Raw genomic sequence first — 22,347 nt, 5'->3', positions numbered from 1 at the left:
TCCACATGGCCAATCCCTAGCTTTCAGACCCTTGCTGCCTTCCAACCACGAGCTCGTTCCCTCCTTCCCCATTACCTACACTGGACTTCAGTACTTTCATGCCCCTAGAGCTGGCCTAGGTCCCCAGTGCAAAGCCCCCCACCTTTCCACCCAACCCCCAGGATCACAGTTGCCAAGACGACCCCATAATGTACACAATGCTACTTCTCCCACCCATCACCCATCTACATGTCCAAACTACCCATTCATCTCTCCACCCATTCACCCACACACCCAACCACTCATTTACCCATCCAGTTGATTAACCACCTAGCCATCCACCCCCCAACCACCTATCCATCCATCCATCCATCTATCCACCCATCCATCCAAACACTCACTCAATGACCATCCACCTCCCATCAACCTACTCATCCATCCACTACCTATGTAAATACCTACTTATCCATACAACCAAGCAAGCATCCACCCATCTCTGCACATAATCCATAATCACCCAAAAGTGAAGTCACTCAGCCGTATCCAACTCTTTGTGACCTCATGGACTGTAGCCTACCAGGCTCCTCCGTCCATGGGATTTTCCAGGCAAGAGTACTGGAGTGGGTTGCCATTTCCTTCTCCAGAGGCTCTTCCCAACCCAGGGATGGAACCTGGATCTCCCGAATTGTAAGCAGATTCTTTATATTTGAATCACCAGGGAAGACAGTCACCCAAACACCTATCCATCAATTGCATGTTTGTCTTCTCCACTAGAGTGTAAGCTCCATGAGTACAAGAGTCTGTCTGTGGAGTTCATTATTGTTTCCCCACTGCCCAGCCTGAGAGTCTCAGGAGACCTCAACAAATGTACATGCAATACATATAACTGCTTACTCATTTAATTCAAATATTTATTTCCTACTATGAACCAGGCCTTTTCTAGACAGACATAGCCATCCCAGCTAACCACCTACTCAACTACTCACCTACCAGGGCAAACATCCAGCAAATGCTTAACCTATTCATCTGCCTATTGTCCTATCCACCCTAACTCTCACCCATTTACCCACTCATGATTCAAGTGCCCATTCATTTTTTCAACCACCACACACAGAGTTTAACCTTCTCTATATCTACCCACTCCTTCTTTCATCTGCCTCCCAGACTCACGCCCTCACTGAATCAAGGAGCCAGTGTTGGAACTGGAGTGCTAGGAAGATGCTCTCATCTGAGATCTGGAAATTAGTGGAGATGAGATCTGGGCTTTACTGAGAATCAACTGCTACCCCTAACAATGACCAATACCTTTATCAAACACTTTAAACTATAGGTCTTTTACTGTATAAGGAACTTTAAATCCATTTTACAAATGAGGAGATCAAGGCCCTGAAAGTGAGGGACTAAGGTCACCCGCTGGTGTGAATCTCCCTGCATCGCCCCCCTCCCTTGAGACCGGCAATTAAGGGAGAGTTTGAGAGAGCTGGATTGAGGGGATGGAGTTTGCTTCCTGATTGGCAAAACTCTGGGGCAAAAAAACCATCGATTTTTACTGAAATCAAGATTTTACTGGGTAACCTGATAGTGCCAGACTGTTTGGCACCGACAGCTCCACTCCCTACTGTAGGCCAAGTGGGTTTGAGGCAGGGGGTGGACAGACCCCTTAGACGGCTTTCTCTCTGCTCCCAAAGCACGTTGGGCCGAGTGGGCAACTCAAGTGGTGTCTCCGTTGACGCAGGGAGATTTGAGGGGCAGGGGCTGGCTCTGGGACTCCGATGTCCTGGGAAGAAGCTGCAGGTTCTGGATGGTATCCTTCAGCTGGGACTGAGTACTCTCTATCTCAGCCAGTCGGCATTCCTGGGGAGGCAGCAGCAGTGGATTCAGAGCGGGGTGGGGGGAGGGGGGAAGGGCAGGGTTGCATCCCAACTCGTGTTCCCTCACCCAGCCTAAATCTGTCCAGGACTCGGCCATGGGTCTCACCAGACTTTTCAGCCTGTGGCCCTCATTGGTTGGAGGATCGCGCCCTGGATCCAACTTCGCAGTCCTGTAGGGATAACGGGTGAATGGAAAGAGTCAGAGGCTGAGGGACTCCCCTAGAGCTCCCGGCTGGAGTCTGGGAGTCCCGCGCTGAGCTGGAGATGGAGGTGGGGTTTATCTAGCCTGGGGGTGGGGCCTAGATACGTTTGAAGAAGGGGCTGAATTAGAACCTGGACTGGCTGCGATTAAAGGACCAATCAACCAGTCCTGCGTGAGGTCGTGAGCAGGATAGGGCGGGCCCAGCCTAAGAGATAGCGGGTCTGTCCCAACTTGTTTGGAAGGAGCTGACTGAGGGACTGCACGAGAGGACCTCCCAGAGACCTCGGGTGGATGGAGGTGACCGAGAAGCGGGTGTTAGATGTGTAGGGGCGGGTCTTACAGAGGGGGCGTGGCCGTGCCATGCGTGATTTGGGTGGACTTACTGGGAGGCGGGGCCTGAGCCGATCTCTCTTTAGCAAGGCCGCCTGGGGCGGAGCTAATAGAGAGGGCGGGGCTTACCCTCCTCGGAGCCTGGAATCCAGGAGCTGAAGCTGGGTCCGAAGCTGCTCCTGCTGCTCGCTCAAGGACCGGATGTGGGTGCTGAGTGACTCCACGAGGCCGGACAGCGCCTTCAGATCCTGACGCAGGGCAGCCACCTCGCACTGAAGCTCCGCCAGCTGTGGGGAGGGAGCAACTGTAACCTGAGCCACTGTCCTGCCCCTTCTCCCCACGGACCCTGACTGACCTCCCTGTTCCCCTTTGCTCTGCCTCCTCACCGCCCTGCCTATAGGGTAATGACGCTCAAATTGTACAGAAGAGGAAAACTGAGGCTCAGAGAGGGTTGGGTTAGGCCTGAATCACACAGCACGGCAAGCTAGGTGTTTGAACCGAGACCTGCCTATCTTTCAGTCTTTTTCCAATCCTGTCGCCCCACTCTATGCGCGGACCTGAGCTGTACACCTCACCTTGCCCACGGGTCGGTGGGTGCCCAGCGCCTGGTCTTTGTCTCTTGGCTGGTCCATCTGGCGCTGCCAGGGCACCGACGGCTTCCGAGGCAGCGATGCTGAGGCTCCAGTCCAGGGTCGGCCGCGGGGCGCGGGTCCCACGTGGAGGGAGCCTTTGGGTCGCGGCCGCGGTCCGGCGGACGGGCGGCGGCGAGCGGGGCGGCCAGCCGGGACACTCTGCGTGCGCTGTACCGGCCGAGGCAGCCGCGGGGGCTGTTCCTCCTCCAGCCGCGGCCGGGCCCAACTACCTGCGCCGTGAACGCTGCGCAGGGACTGACTCTTGGAGATGAGAGGGGTGTGCTTGGGGAGGTCGCGGGGGGCCAGAAAGCCAGGCTTCTCCCCTGCAGAGATGCTGGAGGTGGGATGGGGAGCTCAGACCTTCCACCGGTTTCTGAGCTGACCCCACCTCTACCTTCCACCAGAAATAACTCCATCCCTGATCTTTTACTTCTCTGCAAGTCCTGTGACTGAAGGGATCCCATTTTGACTTGTGATCCTGTCCTGGACTTCCGATAATACTGTCCCTTCTATGACTTCAATCTAACCTTTGATTCCTCTCTAGCCTTGTCCCGAAGCTCTGACATAGTGTTACCCTTGATTTGAGCCTCTGTGTAATCTCTACTTCCAATCTGCCGGAGCTTGTCTGCATGCTAAATCACTTCAGTCCTGCCTGAGTCTTTGCAATCCTAAGGACTGTAGCCCACCAGGCTCCTTGTCCATGGGATTCTCCAGTCAAGAATACTGGAGTGGGTTCTCATGCCCTCCTTCAGAGAATCTTCCCAACCCAGGGGTCGAACCTGCGTCTCTTACATCTCCTGAATTGGCAAGCAGGTTTTTTTTACCACTAGCACCACCTGGGAAGCCCATGGGAGCTTGACCTCTGCTCAAAACTGTACCCTCTTCCTTCCCAATCTGACTTCCTCTTGTCCCCAACCTCTGACCTTCAACTGAACCTGTCTCTGCCTTCTGAAAGAACATGATCCCTGACTTCTGGCCCCGAAAATGACTCTGCCCTTAAACTTTGACCCCATCTCCCCCTGGGCATGACCTGAGATCTGCCCCTCATTGCTGACAGTGACAATGTCACTTTCTCTCTCTGACCCTAGATGTGACCTCTGCAATGTCTAATCCCCACTTCAGATTCCAATCTGACCTGATGCCCCCCTCTCTGATGGCACTGTTAGCCTCTCCCTGACCACCGAGATGACCCTGTCTCCAGCCTCTGACCTCCATCCTACAATGTCTCTGATGATGAACATGACCCTGTCTCTGACCCCTGAGATGATCCTGCCTTCACCTCTGACCCCGTGCATGCCTTTGGCCTTTCGCCTACTCCCACCCATCAGAACTGGATCAGGTCAGACTCGAGGTAAATAGTTACCTGGAATGGCCCTGGGTGCGGGGTGCTGGGAGACACATTGGCACAGTCACAGGTACAGGTCGGCCCTCTTCAATGGCATGCAGGATAGTGGGTAGTGGTTCCAGGTTGTCCCGGGTGGCCTGGTAAAGCATGCAGGGAGGATGCTGAGCAAACTCTCCAGGACCAGAGACCCCTACACCCTTGCCTCCCTACCTCATGTTCTGGGCTCTGTGCTCAGGCCACACCTGGTCAAGTTCAGCAAAGATGGTACAGAGCTGGGCATGCAGGACTGCCAGCTGGAGGGCCAGGTCACTGCTGCCCTGATAACCACTGGGTGCTGTGTCTGCATCCACCGTGGCCACTTGGTCCAGAAAATGTTGCATGGCAGGCCCATGATCCTCCAGAAAGGTATTCATGAAGCTCATGTAGGCTTCCTTCTCACCAAACCTGCATCAGAGCCCAAGTGAGTGGGTTAGGTCCAGCATCTGCCACCCCCACCGCCCCAGTGTGGCTACTCAGCCTCCCAGCACCTACGGCGCACAGTTGGCAAGGTTCTGGATGACCTTGGCGATCAGTGTGAGGGTGCGGGCTGGGCCAGGTGCCGGGTGCTCTGGTGCTAGGCCGAAGAGGCTGGGTGACAGAATGGCAGGACACAGGAGCCGCAGAAAGAGAGAAGCACACACCAGTCGGGGCCCCAGTGCCTCAGAGCCACGTGCCTTGCATTCTTCTCGCCAGCCTGAGAACACAGTGCCCAGCTCTGCTGGGAACCAGCTGGGAGAGAAGAGGCAATAGTCAGAGGGGAAAGCTGTGAGCATAAGGTTCATGGATGATCGAAATCCTAAGGTCAGGGGTCACTCGACGCCTGCATGCTAAGTTCCAGGATAGAAGACATTGAGGATAATGATGCTTGGGGTTATAGGTCCTCTTGGGGTCAGGGCTTGTTGGTGGTGTACTCATTGTGGGGACTTCTGGAGTCTGAAATCTTAGATTTGGGGGTATAGGTTCACAGGAGGACAGAAGCCAGTTATAGCTGTACATGAAACTGGGGTGCCAGACAGAGTACATAATATGAAGTAGTATAAGATTGGGTCACAGAGTCATCTAGATTCAGAAATCATGAGATTGATGTCCCAGGTGACGTGGGATTAGGCACACAGGTTAACCTAGGGTCAGAGGTCAAGGCATTGGAAGCCTAGGAATTCCAGTTATATGAGATTTGGGATACAGAGTTGCTTAAGGTCAGGGATCATGGGATTGGGAGTATGGCATTACTGGAATCAGAGATCATAGGATTGAGTGAAAGTGTTAGTTGCTGAGTCCTGTCTGACTCTGCAACCCCATGGACTGAAGCCTGCCAGGCTCCTCTGTCCATGGAAGTCTGGCAAGAATATTAGAGTGGGGTTGCAATTCCCTTCTCCAGGGGATCTTCCCAAACCAGGGATCAAACCCAGGTCTTCTGCATTGCAGGCAGATTCTTTACTATCTGAGCCACCAGGGAAGCCCCAATAGGATTGAGACCCTATGTTAACTGGGGTCAGGTGGCATGGAATTAGGGTGTGTGGTCACCTGTAGTCTAAAAGACAAAGAATTGGGTCCCATGTTATTTGGGGTTAGGTAGCATGACACTGGGAATGATTTGCCAGATTTAGCCAATAAAACTTTAGGATAAACAGTTAAACTTGAATTTCAGATTTTAAAAAATGAATACTTTTTTTTTTAGTATAAAAAAGTATGTCACAAATATGGTATCTCATTTAACTGGGCATTCTATATTTTATCTGGAAACCTTAATTTGGAGTCAGAGCTAGCATCATGACTGAGAGGCAGTGGGGCCCTGACACTCACTTGTAGGAGTGGATGATGTTCTCAAAGACCTCCTTGCAGCTGTTTCGCAGTCTGCTCTGGTGCTGGGGCAGATCTGAGGCTGGGCATTTGCTGGGGTCCACCTCACAGTCCTCGGTGGAGGCACAGAGACGCCGCACGACCTGTCCTGCAGTCCAGCACAACCAGAGAGGGCCTGGGCCATGACCACAACCCACAACACCCAGCCTCCAGCTCCATCTCCAACCTACCTCGGAGGCACCTAAAATCTTAGGGAACCTCCAGTTCGCGCCAGGATCCCAGCATCCCCAGGGCATCACCCACTACCAGAATCCAAGTTTACCCAAGGGTTCTCATATTTCCCCTGGGTTGCCCTAGCAGGCTCAACTAAGCCTCTGACCCCTGCCCCACTCTGCTCACCCAGCGTCTCTTGGAGGTAATCCTGTGCCACCAGCTTCATGTACTCATCGATGGCCTTGGTGGCCAATGTGTTTTCCCGGAACAGCAGTGCCTCACGGCCTCCACTGCGTGCCAGCTCTGCGGTGCCCAGGTCCGTCACCAGGGCCTAGGCATAGTGGGGTTACACTGCGCGCTGGGCGCGGACTGAATCGTGAGAATCCCTGCTCTTGGCGGCTCCCTCACCCTTGGGGCACAGGCCCTGCTCCTCGCAGCTGCTGTCCAGGCCCAACCCTCGATGCTGGGGCTCTTAACAAAACGGGAACCTCTCCATCAAAGCAGAAACTTGGGGCTCGCAATGCAGAAGCTCAGTTCAGACCCCACGCCTCAAGCTGCCCCGCCCCTCGAAGGCACCACTCTGGTACTGGTCCCAGCCAACTCCTCCCTTGGAGCAGGCGATCGGTCAGCCCCTGGTCACCCGGGTTCGTCCCGTGGAGGCGCCGCACCTGAGCCCGGCCGGTGGCCCGCAGCACGCGCACCATGGCAGCGGCCAGCTCTTCCTTGGCTTGAGCGGACAGCGCGAGTTCGAGAGCCCCGCAGAGGCGCGCGTAGTGGAACGTGAGGAACTCTGCCAGCTCTTTGTAGCGCTCCGACGGCAGCACTCGCAAGCGCCGTGCCCGGATTCGTGCCCGCAGCGCCGCGCCGGCGGGCGCCCCGAGCAGCGGGAACCAGCGCTCCAGACCCGCGGCGGGCGCCCGGGGGACGCCCAGCTCTTCCAACGCCAACGCCACCCTGCCCAGCACCGCGTCCCCAGGGCCCGCTCCGCGTAGTCGCAGGGACAGGCGACGCGCTGGCGGCAGCGCCTCAAAGTGGAAGCGTTCTGCCCAGAAGAGCTGGCCCGGGCCGGCCCGCGGAGTCGTGCGCGCCAGGAGCGCCCCGTCCAGCCACAGCTCTGCGCGCACTCCTGGAGCCGCCGCCGCCGCCCGGGGCAGCCCCTTCACTTCGTGCACCCACACGCTCAGCCATGTCTCTTCCCGCTCCACGTTGTCCTGCGGACCAAAGCAGAGACAGGAGCGTGGCTTCGGTGCTCCACATTGCGCACCAGAGGTGAAGCGCGGGGTGCATGCTCCCAGGGGTTCGCTGGGCCTCTGGGGGAAGACAGCGGGACTACGGGGGTCCCACAATGATCCTATAGCTTTTCTGGGCCCCCCCCGGAGAGATCCGGGGTCCAGGGCATGGAGGAGTAACCGCGGGGTGGAAACTTGGCGACTCCCTGGGGTGCAAATAGGCCTTGGGTTGAATACAGTCCGAGCTGTGCAAGGGGCTGGTAATTCATGGAATCGGCGGAGGATCTCGGACTGGTTGCAAAAGTGTAGGAAGGCAGGTGTGTCCAAGGGGTAAAGTTTCGGCGCGAGTGGGATTTGGGTTGGGTGGAAGGGGCGGGGCCCGGGCTGTGGGCGGGGCCTCCAGGTCTGATCTTGCGCACTACCGACCTGACTAGGCTGGAAGTGGCGACGAAGGTCCTCGATCCAGCGGTCTCTCTCAGCAGCGGAGCGACAGGAGAAGCAGCGACTCCCGCCTGCCCATGTTACCTGTTGAGGAGGGGGAATCCAAGAGTGCGGTTGAGGCCAAGGGTTGAGCCAAAGGGACTGGCGAGGTAGAGAGTTGCCTTTACTTACCTGGAAGCAGTGGGGCTCCTCCAGCAGGCTGGGGTGCAGTGGCCAGACCCGCACGTCCCGCTCGGCTCCGAGGTCCAGTTCGGAAATCGTGGCCAGCGATTCCCGGGAGCCCAGAGCACTGGGGGGCCTGAGGAAGGCTCACGTGAGCAAGCTGTCATTCCTACTGACTCCCTTGACCCCCCGCAACCTGCCCTCTACAGCCGAAAGGGTGGAAGGAAGCCAGAGGGAACCTGAACCTAAGCTGGACTTGAATCCATCCTTAGACACTTAATTCCTCACTGTCTGTACTCCAGTCACACTGGCCTTCTTTTTGTCACTTCATTCGTCCTCTTGACATTTGCACTTGCTGTTCCTCCTGCCTGGAACGCTTTTCCTGTCCTTTTTGGCCTGATTAACTTCCATCTAGCCTTCAGATCTCCCTGGAGGGAGGGAATGGCAAACCACTCCAGTATTCTTGCCAGGAAAATCCCACTGACAGAGGAACCTGGTAGGCTACAGTCCGTGGCATTGCAAAGAGTCAGACATGACCAAGCGCGCATCCGCGCGCGCACACACACACACACACACACATCCTTCACGTCTCAGATCAAGCGTCCCTTTCCGAGACACTCACTCCCAAACCAAGGTGTAGACTCAGCTGCTATTTTAGAGTTACTGTGTCACACTCTGCCCCCACCCTTCAATGGAGGGCTGACTCCATGCTAAGGGTCCTTCAGTGGCCCCAGCATTGCCCAACAAGGGGGACACAGAGGCCCACAGGGTATATTTGGTGAAGATCAGAATTACAGGCAGGAGGAATGGGAGGGGCAGTGTTGAATCCCAGCCCCTCTAGCTCCTCAGAGACCCTTACCCATCTCGGGAAGCACTGGCTCCTAGCTCTGACTTGGCCTTTTTCTTCTCTTTCAACCGCTTCAGCAGCCCCTGTGGGGAGGGAGATGTCAGCTGGGCAGAACCCTGTGTTCCCTTCTCAGGTCCTTTCCTCGCCCCACCCAGGATGCTCTGGAAGATCTGTTGATCTTGGCGGAAATCACAAGCTCAGACTACATTTGCAGGAATATTAAAGGCAATCAACAGCTGCCATTTCTAAAGCACCAGCCATGGTGCTTTCCTGCATTCTCTCTGGACTTTACATAAACAGCCCCAAGAAGAAGCTTCTCTCACCAGCTTCATTTGACAGATATGGACACTATGGCCCAGAGAGGGTCAGTGACCTGGTCAAGATGGCCCAGTAGGATTTCCCTAGTGGTTCAGTGGGTAAGAATCCATCTGCCATTGCAGGGGACATAGCTTCCATCTCTGGTATGGGAAGATTCCACATGCTGCAGAGCAGCTAAGCCTGAGCATTGTATCACTGAGGCCAAGCTCTAGAGCCCATAAGCTGCAACTACTGAGCCAAGTGGTGATTCCTAAAGCCCATGTGCCGAGAGCCCATGCTCCACAACAAGGGAAACCACCACCATGAGAAGCCCACGCCCCTCCAGGAAGAGAAGCCCCTGCTCGCAGCAACTAGAGAAAGACCATGAGCAGAAACAAAGACCCAGCATAGCCAAGAATAAAAATAAATTAAAAAATTAAAAAGTAAAAGAAAAAAATCCCAGGAAATTAATGAAAAAGATCACCCAGGAAAAGTCCTCCCTTTCACCTCTGAGGGCCTGAAATCTTTCCTCTCCCATCCACCCACAACTTACCCGAACATTGTGGACCTGGTGGGGGCCAGCAGACTCTGGCTCTGTCTTTCCAGGGATCCGATCTGTGGGTGGTCAGGGGTGGAAGATTGGGGGGTGGGTGGAATCATCTTGGATTCTGCCCCACTTTCACAGGTTCCCAAATGCCCCAGCTCTCCCTGTTGCTCAAGCTTACCTGGATCCTTGAGTTTCTCCAAAGCCACTTGGATGTTGCTCTCGGAAATAGCGCTCCCCATCCCGGGCTGGCGAGGACCCTGTCCCCCAGCAGGAGTGGATGGTCAGAAAGCGGAAGCAGATAGACAGAAGGAGAGGCAGACACCTTTCTGTTATACCCCTCATGCTTCCTTACTACTGTTCTTGCTCCCTTCCCTTCTTCCCCTTCCCTTGCCCGTGTGGCCCCTCTTACCTCCTCTTCATGCCCAAGCAGCACCAGCTTCCCATCAAGTAGTGTGAAGGCTTCGATGTTCCAGACGGGCACATCGGGGGTGGGAGCCTCTGGGATCTGTGCGGTCAGGGGCTCTAGCTCTGGCTCAGGCTCTGGGTAGAGGAGGAGGTGCTAGGGACCTGGGAGTCCTTTCTTCTCCCTCAGGATACCTTTCCACTCACCAAGGCTCATCAAGGGTTCCCTCCTAAGTGCCTCCTCTTCCCAACCCACCTAGAAGTCATGTCAGGTGCTGGACAAGCCTCCACACCTCTCTGGGCCTTGTCTCTAGTAGCCATGGGTAGTAATGGGTAGTGGACGCAGCCCCACAGACTATGAGCCCTGTACCATACTTACCACTCCGCATTCCTTCTCTCATTTAATCCTCCAAAAGCCATTCAAAGGGCTATTATAACCCCCATTTTGCCAAGGTTGCTGCCATTGCTGCTTAGTTGCTAAGTTGTGTCCAACTCTTTGTGACCCTGTGGACTGTAGCCCGCCAGGCTCCTCTGTCCATGGAATTCTCCAGGCAAGAATACTACAGTGGGTTGCTGTGCCCTCCTCCAGGGGATCTCCCTGACCAAGGGATTGAACTCAGGTCTCCTGCATTGCATGCAGATTCTTTACCACTGAGCTACCTAGGGAACCCCTTAACCACTGGACCACCAGGAAATTCCCTGCACTGGGCCTTGAAGAGCAGATTTGAGTTGACAGAGAGTGAGGAGATGGTAGCATGAACAGAGTGATCAGGGTTTTCCAGCTGGCTCAGTGGTAAAGAATCTGCCTGCCAATGCAGGGGATGCAAGAGACGCAGTTTCAATCCCTGGGTTGAGAAGATGCCCTGGAGCAGGAAATGGCAACCCACGCCAGTATTCTTGCTGGAAAATTCCATGGACAGAGGAGCCTGGTGAGTTGCAGTCCATGGGGTCACAGAGAGTCGGAGATGACTGAACAACTCAGGCACACGTGCGTTCGCGTGCACACACACACACACACACACACACACACAGAGCTTGAGCAAAGGCTGGCAGCTGGCACGTGGCCTGGTCCAGAGAAATAAAGGGAGGGGTGAGGAGGGCTTGGAGGGCTTAAAGCCTGGAGGGGAAGGTTCAGGAAGAGATTGGCAGAGCCTTGGGTGTCAGTTAGAGGAGATGGGGATTCCTCTTGAAGGTATTAAGGAGCCATGGGAGGTGTTTGACTAGGGGAAGACTAGGTGGGCTGGTCAGAGAGCTCTCACTGGATGCTATGGAGTGGGCAATATCTGATACCCTGGAGGGGACTGAAGGGATACCTCTGCACAATGGGGATATGAAAAATGAGAATTAAATGACCTTTCAGAAATGGGAGGACTGAATCAACCCTCCCAGAGGACCCGTCTGTCCTACTGTTTTACCACCAGGGGAATAAGCGATAACTCCACTGGCTAACGGATCACATAAAATGTGCTGAGTCCCAGGCATTCCTGAGCTCCGATCCTCATGGTATCCTTTACAATTCTAGATCTCTCTGTGTGACTCTTAGCCCCATCTGTCATGTCCTTATTTACTTGTTTACGGTCTGTCACACTCGCTGCACCATGAACTCAATGAGGCAGGCAGTTTCATCTGTTTTGTTCCTGCTGTGTCCTCATGATCTAAATCAGGGCAGTCCTAGAACACAGCAAATGCTCACAGACCTCTGTTTGAATAACCGAATGAATGAATGATATACCCTTCAGGATAGGAGTCATGATTCCAGTTTAACTTGTGGAGAAACTGAAGCTCAAGGAAGAGGAGATACTAAGACATTGAGGCCAGAGGGCAGGAGAGCAGGAGACAGCAGAAATAGGCATCCAGGCAGGAGAGAAGACGCCCGGGCCACTGAATATGAGGAGAGACCTACCGGGGCCAAGAACCATTTGGCGTCTGGACAGTGCTGCCCCATCATTCTGTTCCCTGCCCCTTCCCCTGGCTGGACCCCCAACTCACGGGGTCCTAGCCACTCCCACCATGCCCAGGCCCCTGGGGTGAGGGGGAAAGAGGGAAGAGGGCAGCCTGCCGGGCCCCCAGCCACTTCCTGTTGGGCTTTTGCACTCCCCACAACTTCCTGTGTCTGTAAGGCTGATGCTCCGGAGGCAGACAAAACCTCCCTGCATCCGGGCCTCCCAGCCTGGGGGGGGGGGGGGGGGCGGGGAGCCACGTACCTGGGTTTTCTGGCTCCGGTTCTGAATCCAGCAGTGGGCTCTTGTTTTTCCCCCAGAGGCTCTTGGATATTTTCAGGCGGCTCGTGCGTGACTCCTTGGGGGGCGCGGAGAGGACGCGACGAAACAGCGAGCGAGGGGCCGGCTGGCTGCTGGCCGTGGTCTCCTGGTGGCTCTGTGCCCTCCCCCATGCTGCAAGGCGGCCCCAGCGGAACCCCCCAGCCCCCTTCTCCCCACCACCCCCTGAGTGCCAGCGGTAGGAGGTTAGAGGGGATGGGGCTGCAGGCTGGGTTTGGGAGGCCCGGCTTAGTGAAGGTGGGTCCATGGCAGAGATTCTCCTGGGGGAATGAGAGGGTGATAATTCTGTCCGGTGTACCCTCCCCGGACAGGGTTGTGCTGTCTTCATATCCGCCCCCTCCTCACTCTCAGCTCTACCCCCAGGGAACCCCCTTTGGGGGCAACACGCACTCCCTCTCTTACCTTGATTTCCTGACCAGCCTCAGGATCAGCAGCCGTCTGCACCCTGCCCAGCTTCCTCCGGCTGAACGCTACTCCACGTGACTCTGTCTGTCCCACCCCACCCCACAGCCAGGCTGGGAGGGCACAACAGGGGGCAGGATGCTAGCGGAGAGGAGGTGATAGAGCAGGACCCAGAATCTCTCAGTGACCGGGAGGCAGCCCATGCCCCTCTTTGAGCCTCAGTTGCCTTCTCTGCAAAATGGGTACATGTAGATCAAATGCTGGAACTCTCACCCACTGCTGGTCAGAACTCTCATCCACCGGCTCATCCAAGCTGGAAACCTGGTGTGATCTATGAGTATTGACCATATACCTCTTCTCTGACTCAGCAGTTCCACGTATTGGGTGTATATGGTAGGTAAACACCCAATAGACGTGCCCACTGGCCCTATTCATAATGTGTGTGTGTGCTCAGGTGCTCAGTCTTGTTCAACTCTTTGTCCTACTCTTTGCAACCCCATGGACTATAGCCCACCAGGCTCCTCTGTCCATGGGATTTCCCAGGCAAGAATACTGGATCGAGTTGCCATTTCCTACCCCAGGGGATCTTCCCCATCTAGGGACCAAATCCAGGTCTCCTGTGTTGCCTGTATTGGCAGGTGGAGTCTTTACCACTGAGCCACCAGAGAAGCCCTTATAAAGACTGCATGCTTGTGTGCTAAGTCGCTTCAGTTGTGTCCAATTCTGCGACGCTCTGTCCTTGGAGTTCTCCAGGCAAGAATACTGGAGTGGGTTGCCATACCCTCCTGCAGGGGATCTTCCCCACCCAGGAATCGAACTCGTGTCTCCTGCGTTTGCTGCACTGGCAGGCAGATTCTTTACCACTGCACTACCTGATAGCCCCTAACTGAAAACAGCCAACATGTGCTTATACAGTAGAATGGATAAATTGTGGTCTCTTCCCATAGTGAAATATTATGTAGCAATAAGAATAATCGAACTCGGATGAATCACAAGCAATGCTGGACAAAAAAATACAAACAATGAAGACTAAACACTATGTCTTCCCGTTTATATGACGTTCCAAAGCAGGCAGAACATGTGTAACAAAGTCAGGAGATGGGTTTCCCTCTGGAGGGGCTGGAGACTGGGGAGGTGGGGGAGTACAAGGGAGCCTTTTGGGAGCCAATTTTTTTTTTTAAATGAAGTGAACTTCACGTAGTATAAATATAACCTCTTTTATTTCTTGAGCTGAGTGTTGGTTCCATGGGTGTGTTCTGCTGTGAAAATTCATTAACCACACATTTTGGCACCCTTTCTTGCATCTCTGTTATAACCACAATAAGTGTTCACTTGGAAAAAAAAAAAAGGTGGCCAAATGCTGATCTAAGGGATGAGTGAGTTAACGTGAGAATCAGTAGAATATTGGCCCATTGGTCCCAGAGTGAGTTTGAGTGCCAGCTGGTCCTTCTCTCACTGTGTGACCTCAGGCAAGTCACTTCCTCTTTCTGAGCCTTGGTTTCCTGATTTGTACAAGATGATAGCATCAGTTTCAAAAGATTTATAATGGGACACTTTGTTTCTTCAACCAATGTTCCTTTCATGCCTACTATGTGCTGGTACTGGAGAAGCAACAAGGAACAAGATGAACTTGATTCCTGCCTTCCTGGAGCTCACAGTACAGCCAGAGAGACAAGTCCTGAACATGAATGTAGGACATCTAGCTGGTGAGGAGGACTTAAAAGAAAATAGACAGACTAGAGGAGAGGCTGAGCACAAGAGACCCACTTTGAGCTGGAAAAACCCAGGAGGGCCTCCATGATGAGCTGGCATTTGTGACCTGAAGCATGAGAAAGAGCTGATCGTGGGAAGGGCATACCACATAGAAGGAACAGCTTGTGCAAAGGCAAGGGTGACCAGCGTTTACGTGATGGGATGGGTAGAACTGCCCTCATTAGCATGTGGCCTGTGCAGTCACCCAGGGCCCCATGCTCAGGGCTCTACACTGAGCTTGATTTAATGCTCTGCTGTTGCTGGCTTGAAGTTCCTGCTTTTCGGACAAGGGGCCAGCATTTTCATTTTACACTGGGCCTCGAACCTTTTATAACCTGTCCTGAGGAGAAGGGTCTTCAGCGAGGATCAAAAATCCTTCTCCAGGGGCTGGACATGTTCACGCAGGTGCACACACCTTAGCTATGCCCACCTCATTCATACTGCACTCAGTCCGCTCACTGCACACACAGGTAGCTTCTCCCAGTGTTCTGCTGGATCTCTGAGCCTTCACCACTTCATTGTGTACTGGCCCCACTCCCTACATTTTTGCTAGAGGACTTTTCTCTGACAGATGGAGTCCACATTGCCCATACAACTAGCAATCCCAAAGTGCCAGCATGTTAACATCTCCCTGGGAGCTCGGGGCTTTCCAGGTGGCTTGGTGGGAAAGAATCCACCTGCCAAGCAAGAGACATGAGAAGATCCCCTGGAGAAGGAAATGGCAACCCACCCCAGTATTCTTGCCCGGGAAATCCCAAGGACAGAGGAGCCAAGTGGGTTACAGTCCATGGGGTTGCAAAGAGTTGAATACAACTGAGTGATTAACAGAAAAAAAAAAAAAAAAGAAAATAACCAGGGGGCTGCCCTCAACCAATGACTATGGGAGTTGGAGGATCAGTACTCCAGCTCCCTTGCCCTGTAAGTGGGATGTCTCTGAGGTATATACCCTACACTGTTGCCCAGAGGTCCCCAGTGGGATGAAACTCCACATGCCTCCCATACCAACATGACTTTGCTTCCCTGTGTCATTTCCTTATTCCCCAGGTGATATGTCCTGGCATCACCACCCAGACAAACTATTTCCACTGGGATTCTTGTCCCAGGGTCTGCTTCTGGGCCACCCAAACTAAGACAGAATGTGCATACGCAGATGATGCTTGAACACAGGCTTTCTATTCATGGTGTCCTTTAATTTTTTTAGTGTTTTAAAAAAATTATTTTATTTTCTGGCTGTGCTAGGCCTTTGTTGTTGTGGGTGGGCTTTCTCTAGTTTCAGCAAGTGGGGGCTGTTCTTCATTGCAGTGCTCAGGCTTCTCATTGCGGTGGCTTCTCTTGTGGAACATGGGGCTCTAGGTGTGCAAGGCTTCAATAGTTGCAGCACTCTGGCTCAGTAGTTGTGATTTGTGGGCTCTAGAGCCGGGGCTCAGTAGTTGTGGCCACAGGCTTGGTTGCTCCGCAGCATGTGGAATCTTCCCAGACCAGAGATCAAACCCATATCCTCTGTATTGGCAGGTGGATTCTCAACCACTGGACCACCAGGGAAGCCCCTCCAAGGTCTCTTTATTGGAGGTCAGTGGATAGCAGTATCATTGGAGGTGGTCTTCTCTTGGATCTGCTGGAGGCCCTCCTGGCAGTTCTTGGTTTCACATTCTGAAAAAGACAAGAGAGTTTAGGTTGGGGGTGGGGGTGATAATGGAGCTGGGTCTGCCCTCTTCATGATTGCACCATTGATGGGTAAGAGGACAGGGGCCCAAAGTGAGGAGGTGGGTACAATCCCAACTGCAGGCCAGCTTATGGAAATGGAGTGGTAGTTTGAAAGTGGAGCTTGATTGTACAGGGGTGATTATAGAGGTGTTTCTGTCATTATGGTCAGTGGTGTGGTGCCATCATCAAGCTGAGAATGTGCTGACTAGGCCAGCATAAGTGTTGGCTCCAGATTGTTCCAGCATAAGAGTTGTCATCAAGGGTTAGGGAGCTGAACAAGCATCCTTGGGACTGAGATGATCTGGGCAGAGGATTGCAACAACTGGGTTAGGGGCTGGGCAGAAGCTGTGTGGGCTTCCCAGGTGGTGATAGTGGTAAAGAACACACCTACCAATGCAGGAGACATGAGAGACTTGGGTCCCATCCCTGGGTTGGGAAGATCCCCTGGAGGAGGGCATGGCAACCCATTCCACTATTCTTGCCTGGAGAATCCCATGGACAGAGGAGCCTGGCGAGCTATAGTCCACAGGGTTGCAAAGAGTCTGATATGAGTGAAGTGACTTAGCACACAGCACAGAAGCTGTCCTATGCAAAGAGGTTTTCTGTAGTGGGTCACAGGCTTGATCACTGTTGTGTGGACAGAGAGCTGTTGGGCTGTGAGCAAAGGTGAGGGCAAGGTTAGGTGGCTGGGATAAGGTTGTGAAATGCAGAGGGGCAGGGGCAGTAGGCTATGTTGCAAGCAGAATGACTGAAGCCTGGGTCTAGATTGCCTGAAGAGATTGCAAGGGCGTGCAGGGGTCTTGGCTGAGGTTGTGGGCACAGGGTTACAGGAAGGAGTGAGAGGGGCCTGCTGGGGTTAGGCAAACAGGCAGGGATCAGGGCACGCGCTGAGCTTGTGTGCACAGAGGGGTCTCAGGCCGAGATAGTGCGGGCGTCGGGGGACTCACCTGGTCGAAATGCGGCCAGGTGCGCAGCTGGTTGAAGAGCCGGTCGCCAGGGCACTCGGTGCGCACGACCTGGCGGTGGCCTAGCAGCGCGTAGTCGGGCCGCAGGAGGCCGGCGCGTACAGCGCAGCGCGGGAGCTCGTCTCGCACCGCGCGCAGCGCGGCCTCTGAGGGCAGCACCGCGGTGTAGTTGCCGATCAAGGCCACGCCGAAGCCGCGGGAGTTGTGGCCGAGTGTGTGCGCACCCACCCAGTGCCATCCGCGGCCCTCGTACACGTAGCCGTCTGAGCCGACCACGAAACTGCGGAGGAGAGAGGGAAGCAGGAACCAGACGGCGTGAGGCCTCCCTCCGCATCTGGCCCTCTACCCCGGTTTCCGCACCCGTGCCAAGGGCCACCGTCACCCCAAGATCCCCCCGGTCACGCAGACTCCACCTGGTCCAGCCATGTCCCACTCTCCCTCCAAATGCCACCCCAGAGATAGTCCCGTTTCTCTGGATCTGTCCTCAACATTAACCCGGTCTCTTTCTACCCAGCTCCCTCCCCATTATTTCAAGTCTAACTCCTCCGCAATTCTGACCCTTTTCTGGCTGAGATCATATCCATCATTGCTCTGTCCCAGACTTAGCCGCTACCACATGTCCTGTTCTTCTCCCAAGTTTGGACTCCTCTCCTGGTTCCCACCTCAGACTCAAGAGAGTCCCACCGTTGAACTCTTTCTAGTAGCTATGAAGACTCCACCCCCAGTCTAGGCCACGCCCCTCTCCACCCTGGCTCCACCCACACTAAACTCCGCCTCTGTTTTGCCTGCTTCGCTCAGGTTCAAACCCCGCCCCCTGAGTAAGGCTCCGCCCACCCAGTCTCTCCACTGCGCCGCCCCTTGGTCTGCCTTGCCCGCGCTCCGCAGGTTCCCGCCCACCTGTATCCTATGTCGGCCCAGCCTTGCGTCTGCTGGTGGAAACGCTGCATAGAGCGCATGTCTGCGGCGCAGCGCTTAAAGCTGGTGCAGGGTGGCGCGGGCAAGTACGTGTGGTGTACATACAAGAACCCGAGCGGCAGCTTCAGCGGCGTCGGGCGGCCCTGGTACGGTGCGGCACCCCAGCGGCAACGCGGGTGGATGGCTGGACACCCTGAGGGGAAGGGAGTCCAGAGTGGGAGTCAGCGAGCGTTTCTCTGCCTGCTGCCTTCTCCCACACTAAGAGGGCATGTAAGGATCATCCCTCCAGTCTGCTCCCAGATTTGGGGAGGGTTCATTCTCTTTTCAGTCTTCCCCAGTGGCTCAGATGGTAAAGAATCTGCCTGCAATGCAGGAGACCCGAGTTCAACCCCTGGGTGGGGAAGGTGCCCTGGAGAAGGGAATGGCTACCCACCCCAGTATTCTTGCTTGGAGGATCCCATGGACAGAGAAGCCTAGCCACCGTCCATGGAGTCACTCAGAGTCCAATGTGACTAACACTTTTTACTCTTTTCACTTTTCAATCACACCACTCTGGCCCCCACTGGGAACTAAATCTAACAGCATCCTAGTCCTGTTGGCCCCCTCTGGAATCCCCTAACCATAGATCCCACTAACCATAGATTCCCACTGGCACTGAGAAGGTATCTGTGAGAAGAATTGTCTCAGTGGGTGGGGGTCCTGCTCACCTAGGAAAGCCTCAGTGAACTCCTTGGAAGCATGGGTGGCCACCTGTGCCAGCTCTTCTTGGCTCATGCCCTGTAGACGAGGATGTGCCGGCTCTAGTCTCTGTAGCAGGATGAGGGCCCCCCATACTTGCTGGGTCAGGGTGGGGGCCGAAGTCAGAGCAGCTCCGTTGTGCCGTCGGAAGTTGCTTCGGAATCGTGGGTCTCCTGCTACCCCGGCTCCATAGTACTGGCTCAGCAGGTGACTGAGGGGTGGCCGGGGCTCAGGGGTCTGGCTGAGGTAGTCTCCAAGGAGGGCTCCGTCCAGGGCACCATTGAGGAAGGCCGTGGTGAGGGATGATGCCTCAGGACCCAGGAGCGTGAAGGTCCTGGGAACAGAGAGCTGGTCCCAGCATCCCTCAATTCCCAGTCCAGAATGATTCCAGGTCTGAGGGCCCTGGAGGAAGTTCAGGCCCAGGTCTCCAGCCAGGGTGACCACAAGGACACTGTCCACAGCGGTTGGTAACTTGGCCTTGTTATCTGGAGAGGAGGCTTGGACATCTGGAGAGCCAGGTCTAACTTCTGGAGAGGTGGCTCCAACATCTAGATCTTTGGTGCTAACATTTGGAGACACAGCTCTGACATCCGCAGAGGTGACATCAGGAGAGGCATCGCTGAGCCCCGGGGAGGTGTCTGCAAGGTCTGGAAAGGTGACTTCAGCATCTGGAGGGGTGGCCGAGCTCTCTAAGGAGAGGTTTACGATTCTGTGTCCCTGAAGCCCTGCCCAAAGCCCTGCCAGAAGAGGTTCCACAGCCACGGTCGAGCCATCGGGTGCTAGAACCACCCCATATTCCTTCCCATCCTGCACGCTGTGTCTCGCCACCTCTCCCATCAGGCCTTGAAGCTCTGGGCTCAGCGAAGGAGGATCCAGATCGGTGGTGTTGAGACCCTTCCCCTCCAGCAGGAAGTGACGGAGGGGACTGAGGGTACCAGAGCCCTGGGCTGACAGCAGCCATGCAGCAGCACTACGGCCAGTCTCAGTGGCTGGCGCCTTCTGCTCCAGCTCCGCCAGCGCCTGGATGACAGAGTCCATGAGCAGGGGCAGGGTCGCTGTGGGAGGAGGGATGGCATTAACCCAGGCAGTACCTCCTGTTCCTCAGCCTCCCCCTGCCGTGTATACATCTTCTCAATGCCCCCAGCTCTTTGTGGACAACTTCACAATGTCTGACACTGCCCTTGTGTAGGTGAGGGAACTGAGACACAGACAGCAGGTTAAGGAGCTTACACTACCAGTGGGCACTGGGGAGCCACAGCAGCTTCATGAGCAGGAGAGATACATGGCCAGGTTGAGATTCTAAGATTGCTCTTTTGAGTGCCGTATGAAGAGTATAATTTTTTGGAGGGCAGATCAGAGTAGAGAAGGGGAGAGAGGGTGGAGGTAAGTAGTATAGGTGGAGGTAAGTAGTGAAGGTGGCTGAAGCCAGGATGGTGATGCTGTGATGGATAAGAGTGGGCAGTGTCCCCAGGTATCTTGAGGAAATGATGGACAGTTTTTCTTAGTGGACTGGAGTTTGCAGAAGTATAGAGGGAACGGTGTCTTGACGGGTACCCAGGGGAGGGTGAGCCTGTGCCATGTGAGAGAAATGTCAGTGGCTGAACTTGGAACTTAGAAGTGTGGGGCTCAGAGCTAGGGTGAGTTGTTGAATAACAGCTGACATTAATTAAACACTGAGTGCCAGGCACCATTGTAGGTGACTTATATAACTGAACACATTTAATCTTCACAAGGACCCTATGAGTGTGAAGAGGTTAAATTACCCACCTAAGATCACATAGGGGGGAAGTGGCAGAGGCGGGATTTGAACACAGGAAGTCCTAATCCTTACACTCCACTGTCTGCTGCAATTCAGACTCTTCTCCAGACAGTTCACATAGTAATTCCTCTATAATTTTGCTTTACTCTCTGCCTAAAATGTCCTTTACTGCTTCACCACCAAGTAAAATTCTTCTTCCTGTCCTAGATTTATATCCCCTCCTCCAGGAAGTCTTCCTAATTTCTGTTCTTTTGGCCCCAGTTTCTTCCCCCAGCCCTTGCCCAGATCCTATGGGGTTGGGAACATCTGTGTTCCCAGACTGGAGTTTCCGAGAGACTTGAGCCTTGTGAGTCCAACCTCACCCTGTAAAGAGCTGGACACAGAGGGGCAGCAATATTCTGAACTAAGAGTCCTGGCTTCAGGCCTCTGCCTTCTGACCCACCTGTCCCTGGCTCCGGCTGCAGCAGCAATCCATACAGGATCCAGAGTATACCCTGGACCACCACTGTGGGCTTCCAGTTTCCAAAGGACATAGCCGGTTGACCTCAGCGGAGATCTCAGCAGGGCTGGAAGGAGACAGACAGGGCAAACAAGTAGTACCTTCAGCTACTGTCAAAGTCCAGCGGTGAATGACACGGCTGCCGCTTGTGGAGCTGTGGGCGGGAGGCCGCAGAGGCATGGGTACAGAGTGCCCATGCCCAAGGTCATCTGGGTCGCAGGGGCTCCCCTAGCCTATCCCATTCTTCCCAGGCTGAGGTCAAGGATCAGTAAATTCCAGGACGGGCCTTGGAAACCAGATAGTTCAGACTCCAGCAGATTCAGCCCATTCCCCAAGAGAGGTAGACTAAGGCCCATCCAGCATTCCACTCTTCCTATGGCGATAGTTTTGTGGCTGCTTCTGGCCACCAGAGGGGACTCTCAAGTGCCTGCCCAACTGGTAGGACAGGCTGTGCTGAGAGTGGAGAGAGGAGAGGCAGGCCTGAAGTTGACACTACCTCCTGCCTTCTTTGATGCCAGCACTTTAGCCTCAGGCAGAGGGTGGGTGCAGGGGCCGAGGACTGTTTTTGCTGAAGTCTGTTCAGAGCGTAGGGGGACTCGGAGATGTCACTTCTCATCTGGTTCCAGCTCCGGATCCCATGCCGCCAGGGATAGCTGAGAGCAGGAATTGGGCTCGGGGAAGGTGTTCGGGACCCTGACTCTGTCCCCGGACCTGACTTCTGGGCTCACCTGGGCTGGTGTTGAGGGGTTCTCTCCCTTTTCCACTGGTGTCTGTGGCCAAGTCCTGCTGAAGAGAGCCCGTCTCCCCTTTATCTGGTGTCAGGTGGGATGGGCTCAGCTTGGCTGGGGCTGCCATGGATATTGCTTCACTGTGGGCCTCCCATCTCGAAACCAGCCCGGGGAGTTTCCAGGAGACCCACCAGGCTGGGCATTCAGTAGAGGGCGGGCCCTGGGCGGGCCTGGGAATATTCGGGCTGAGCCAGGCCTGGGATTCCCCAG

General features: G+C 54.7%; 2 protein-coding genes across 4 annotated transcripts; both read right to left on the bottom strand.

The window, feature by feature from the left end:
* Positions 1 to 866: 866 nt before the first annotated feature.
* On the bottom strand, positions 867 to 13,095 carry RASAL3 (RAS protein activator like 3). Of its 2 annotated transcripts, XM_043911143.1 has the most exons (18): positions 13,018 to 13,095; positions 12,541 to 12,875; positions 10,344 to 10,474; positions 10,113 to 10,191; positions 9,941 to 10,002; positions 9,103 to 9,173; positions 8,253 to 8,379; positions 8,067 to 8,165; positions 7,080 to 7,622; positions 6,598 to 6,742; positions 6,202 to 6,346; positions 4,891 to 5,127; positions 4,602 to 4,803; positions 4,378 to 4,496; positions 2,958 to 3,348; positions 2,512 to 2,669; positions 1,957 to 2,020; positions 867 to 1,833 (listed from the first exon to the last, which is right to left on the bottom strand). In XM_043911143.1, exons 2-18 carry the CDS (start codon positions 12,860 to 12,862, stop codon positions 1,690 to 1,692), a joined length of 3,039 nt encoding a protein of 1,012 aa, XP_043767078.1. In that variant the 5' UTR covers positions 12,863 to 12,875; positions 13,018 to 13,095; the 3' UTR covers positions 867 to 1,689. The 2 variants fall into 2 exon arrangements, with proteins under 2 accessions (XP_043767078.1, XP_043767077.1); XM_043911142.1 differs by having other exon boundaries at positions 867 to 2,020.
* A 2,843-nt stretch (positions 13,096 to 15,938) lies between these two features.
* On the bottom strand, positions 15,939 to 22,133 carry PGLYRP2 (peptidoglycan recognition protein 2). Of its 2 annotated transcripts, XM_043913894.1 has the most exons (6): positions 22,078 to 22,133; positions 21,293 to 21,416; positions 19,061 to 20,146; positions 18,336 to 18,546; positions 17,421 to 17,718; positions 15,939 to 16,419 (listed from the first exon to the last, which is right to left on the bottom strand). In XM_043913894.1, exons 2-6 carry the CDS (start codon positions 21,381 to 21,383, stop codon positions 16,330 to 16,332), a joined length of 1,776 nt encoding a protein of 591 aa, XP_043769829.1. In that variant the 5' UTR covers positions 21,384 to 21,416; positions 22,078 to 22,133; the 3' UTR covers positions 15,939 to 16,329. The 2 variants fall into 2 exon arrangements, with proteins under 2 accessions (XP_043769829.1, XP_043769828.1); XM_043913893.1 differs by lacking the exon at positions 22,078 to 22,133 and having other exon boundaries at positions 21,293 to 21,734.
* Positions 22,134 to 22,347: the final 214 nt, after the last annotated feature.

Source organism: Cervus elaphus, chromosome 9 (genome assembly GCF_910594005.1).
Source record: "Cervus elaphus chromosome 9, mCerEla1.1, whole genome shotgun sequence".
NCBI lineage: Eukaryota > Metazoa > Chordata > Mammalia > Artiodactyla > Cervidae > Cervus > Cervus elaphus.
The sequence above is the reverse complement of the archived record's forward strand: the minus strand, read 5'-3'. Positions and strand labels throughout refer to the sequence as shown.